The sequence below is a fragment of the Cebus imitator genome, unplaced genomic scaffold (genome assembly GCF_001604975.1).
Source record: "Cebus imitator isolate Cc_AM_T3 unplaced genomic scaffold, Cebus_imitator-1.0 Scaffold55, whole genome shotgun sequence".
Lineage (NCBI taxonomy): Eukaryota > Metazoa > Chordata > Mammalia > Primates > Cebidae > Cebus > Cebus imitator.
Window position 1 is genome coordinate 392453 of NW_016107370.1, and position 4710 is coordinate 397162.

The 4710-nt window shown below is 41.6% G+C and overlaps 1 protein-coding gene across 1 annotated transcript; it reads left to right on the plus strand.

Moving 5' to 3' along the window:
- Nucleotides 1-283: 283 nt before the first annotated feature.
- LOC108304551 (ubiquitin-like protein ATG12) lies at nt 284-1321 on the plus strand. The gene has a single exon (XM_017528788.2). It carries the CDS (start codon nt 324-326, stop codon nt 543-545), a length of 222 nt encoding a protein of 73 aa, XP_017384277.1. The 5' UTR covers nt 284-323; the 3' UTR covers nt 546-1321.
- Nucleotides 1322-4710: the final 3389 nt, after the last annotated feature.

A 4710-nucleotide genomic window follows, 5' to 3' on the forward strand; every position in this document is an offset into this window, starting at 1 on the left:
CCCCTTATGGATAGCCTGCACTGCTTATTTTTTTAAAAAACCCATCATTTTCCTCTGCCTTGCAGTGCCGTCTTTGTAAAAATGCAGTGTCTGGGCCGGGCACGGTGGCTCACGCCTGTAATCCCAGCACTTTGGGAGGCCGAGGCTGGTGGATCACGAGGTCAAGAGATCGAGACCATCCTGGTCAACATGGTGAAACCCCGTCTCTACTAAAACTACAAAAAATTAGCTGTGCATGGTGGCGCGTGCCTGTAATNTGGAGAAAAGCACGCCCCCTGCTTGCGCTCAGTCGCTACTTCCGCCCTCTAGTCTCTCCGAGCAAGATGGCGGAGGAGCCACAGTCTGTGTTTCAGCTTCCTCCCTCAAGTGCTGCTGGAGGCGAAGGTCTTACGGAGGTCTCCCCAGAAATAACCACTCCGGAGCCCCCTTCTTCCGCTGCAGTTTCTCCGGGAATAGAGGAACCTGCTGGCGACACCAAGAAAAAAAGTAACTCGGAAGTTTATTTCCGGGCAGAGAGGCGGGAGGTTCAGATTGCATCCGACTAGGGGTGGCGGCCAGTAAAGAAGCAAAATTTAGAGGAGCACTAGTCCTCGACGTACACTTTGACCAGTCTCATCAGAAGGAAAGAAGTCTACTTTTGATTTTTAAGACCTTTGAGTGTTAAAATACCATCTCTGTCCATAGGTGTAGTGCGGGTTACTTGGATGCCACACCTCTTTTTACAGTGTATTCTGAGTTGGCCAGACTGCGAGCTCTGTGAAGGAGAGAGGGAGCTTAGTGGGTGTCTCGGTAATTCCAGGTACTTAACACAGGAACTAATTATTTGAGTAGTGTTTTAAGGTGGTAGGGTTGGTCATTGGCAAAGGCTGGGTTCGAATTCACGCCTTCCGACTTACTCGCATATACTGTTTTCCCCCTCCCAATTCGTTGTGAATTCACGCCAGAAACCCAAAACGGAATTCTTAGGCAAAATGAAGACTGCTAAGGAAAAACTAAAGGCATAAATGTTACCTTTTTAAGAAACACGTTTTGGAACCTTTGTGAGTTATTTCATTGCTTGAGCCAGCTATCCTCAACCTTTTATTGCTTGAGAATTAGTTCGCCGTTGTAAAATACAGAGATTGCTAAGGTTACGTGTTCTAAAGCAGTCTGTGTAGAGTTAGAGTTGCCTATGAGAAAAGCAGCATGTAAACATCTTCAATGCACAGAGGCTGATTTTGTCCTAGACTAGTTTTCCCAGCTCACAATCTTAAGATGACTGTGGTCTCTGGCCGGGCGCAGTAGCTCACGCCAGTAATCGCAACACTGGGAGGCCGGGCGGTGGGGGCGGGGCGTGGGGGGGGAGGTGGAGCACTGAAGGTCAGGAGTTCGAGAGCAGCCTGACCAACATGGTGAAACTGTCTTTACTAAAAATACAAAAATTAGCTGTGCGTGATGGCGCGCGCCAGTAAACCCAGCTACTGGGGAGGCGGAGGCAGGAGAATCGCTTGAATCCGGGAGGCGGAAGTTTCCGTGAGCCAGAGCCGAGGTCGCGCCATTGCACTCCTACCTGGACAGTAAGAGCGAAACTCCGTCGCAAAAAAAAAAAAAAAAAATGCCTCCAGAACGCTTAAAAATAAATGCCTGGCGTTTTAAGGCACCATGTTTCCAATAATTTGTATGGCAAACATAGGAAACTCTAAAAAAAAAAAAAAAAAAATGCAGTGCCTGTATAGGTATGAATTTGTTTTTGAACTTCCTCTTCAGTTGCTTTGATCTATTTGTCTATCCTCTGGCCAATTACACACGGTTTTAAATTACTATAGCTTTGTAAGACTTGATATCTAGCAATAAAAATTTTCCATCTATTTTTCTTCTTTAAGTGTTCAGTCCTACAAGGGATGGTATGTATTTGGTTCACCCTTACTTTAATGGTTTCGCCCACTGGATCTCTATTATAAGCATAAAGTATGTTTAGTAATTTCCACTTCTTTGCTATGCCCTAACCTCAGATTTCATCCTCCAGCCTTGCACACTCCACCTACTTTCTTTTGCTCTGTCAAAGAAGCCAAAGCAGGTACTCATACAGTCAGTCTAGCCCCTCAGTGTCAGGCCCATCTCTCTAGGTTTCCTACTTCTGCCAGTTGCTGACATCCTGATTCTTCAAAGCCCTGTTCAAATTGATATATTTCAGGTCATGCCCAGCTTCTCTAGTTCTGAGTAAAAGGTTTAGTCTGAATTATCTACTCTGCTATTGCTGAAGGCAAAACTCCTATCCTATGGAATGATTAATTATATTTGAAAATATTTATAATAAAATTGAGGGATATTTAAAACACAAAAGAAAAATGCTCTCAAATTCAAATTACGTAACTTCTGAATCCATAGACACCAAACATGACCACTCGCTAAGGAAATGCTAAGAGAATGTTTTGCTGCTAGCAGATGTCCTCCGACAGGTGATGCCAGAGGCTCACTGGGCTAGAGTAGACAGCTGCTGAAACCAAGTTGGAAGACTGGGGCTACTTCTGGAGGTGGCACCACCTGCACAGGCACTGGTGACATTCGACCGGCCCAGACAAGTGATGCCACTTAGTGCCACCTACTTAGAACTAGAGAGAGAGAGAAACTGACTGCATTTTTCGCTTGTCAAAGCGCTTCTTGGAGCTGTGTCAGAGCACCTTATATAGACATGCATGTCACTGTGAGGTCTTTGATGTTCTTGTGAGTAGGCTTTGGTGTGCAGAAAAGACTGCTGCAGGTTTAGTTTTAGAAATAAGATTTTCAATATCTTAGTAATGATTGCTAATATTTAATGAGTGCTTATTACATGGCAGGAACTATTCTAAGAGGTCACACCTATTGACTTATTTAGTGTGTTGTTAATGTCAACGCTCCCATTTTACAGGTGAAGATGCTGAGGCACAGCCAGGTTAATTTTCCTGTCCAAGGTCATACAACAGTTAACAGAAATGCTAGGTTTTAAACCCTGGCAGTTTGGCTCCAGCAACCAAGCTTTTAACCACTGTATTCTGTTGTTTCTCCTCAAAGAGCCAAATTTAAACCAATTTAAGCTCTTTATAACAATTCAGCTTATGCATTTCATTATTCCTCGTGTAAGTCTAACAAACTGTAGCAACCACTTTAAAGAAGACTTTGGTTTATTGTTGATTCCATGTAGAAACTTGGTTAATTGAACTCCTTTAAACATTTTAAACTACAGTTATAAATTTAATATGTTCAATTTCCTTTTAAAGTGCTTGTTTGACTGACAAATAAAATCCTTCAAAAACTTAAGTTCTTATAAACGTAATATGTTAAACTTGTGAATATGATGAACCCTAAATTCCCCTGTATTCTAACACTGTACATTAATTTTGTAAGATTTCCACTTAAAATCACATACTTAATCACTCAGTTCACACTTTAATATCATGAGGCTAAACTGTTACTAAGAAGGTAAATTTTCTTAAATATTACGAACATAATATACAAAAATGCGCAACATTTCTTAATACAAAAATATCAACGTTATCAGTTTGAGTCGTTTAAATATTTGTATTTATAATTTAAAAAATTTCTGGGATTAAAACATGTTCGCACGGTAAGCAAACAAAGTTGTCATTCTAAACAAATTTGGGGGCTACTTTCCCAAGTTATTTTTGTTGTTGTTGTTTTCCTTTAGATGAGGTTTCTTAAAAGACCAGGAGTGTTAACCATAATTTGACCCGATTGTTATCAGCAACTTAGCCAGCATTTAGGCTAAAGCCACTTTTACAGTCACGATGTTATGATTTTCAAAATTCAAAGAGTGAAATGGTCCTCACACCACCACCCACCCCCGCTTCCTGGGTTAGGATGTTAGATAATTTTTTAAGTCTTACAGTGTCTATAACCTCTTCCTCAGGTAGATGAATGCTTAATTGGGTTCAATAATCTATTTGCCACTCGATCCCATTCTAATTTATTTTTTATTCTCCTCTCTGTTAGGACTATGCAACTTCTATGGATACGAATATAATAACTGGTTGAATTCCACATGTCTGCTGTGGCTTTTTCTGGCTCTGATTACAACTTCTGGCGATATGCACATACACACACCCCTCATATTTTCATGCCTACTTAGTGTCATAGACAGTCTATTGGTCAAGTATGGATATCCAAGAGAATCCCAAATCTAAACATGTACTTATCTGTGTTATAAAAGGGATAAATAAGAACATGCACACAATTTAAATGCAGAGGTGCTGGCTAAAGAAACATGTAAGCATTTGATTGAAGATTTGAATGAACATTTCAGACCAGCTTGGCCATTACTCATCAGTTGGTGGCATGATGTTCACCTCTATCCCCACCCCACCTGAAAAACATTTCCTTTTTCCTTTAAGACTTTAAAAAACAATGTGAGGGATTCAGAAGTTCATTCTCTTTCCTCCAGACCCAACACTTAAGCCCCTTGTACTTGAATTATCAAAAAGCCTCGGTAATTGCTTGAACATGTTAATTTATCCAGCAACCCTGCTGGCTTCATCTGACTGTATTTAAAGGATTTAAGGGTGACAGGGAACAGCTAGAGATAGACGTTTTGTCTGTGAATGCGGAGTCTGAGCTCAGAGACGGGTGTGCTGGGACTCAAGCTCACTTGGAGCGTTGAAAAGGAGTGGCTCTCTGCATGCTGGTATCGAGGCTTACCTTGCTTTTTCTCCTTTCTCTCCTCCCTCCTCCTGGAGC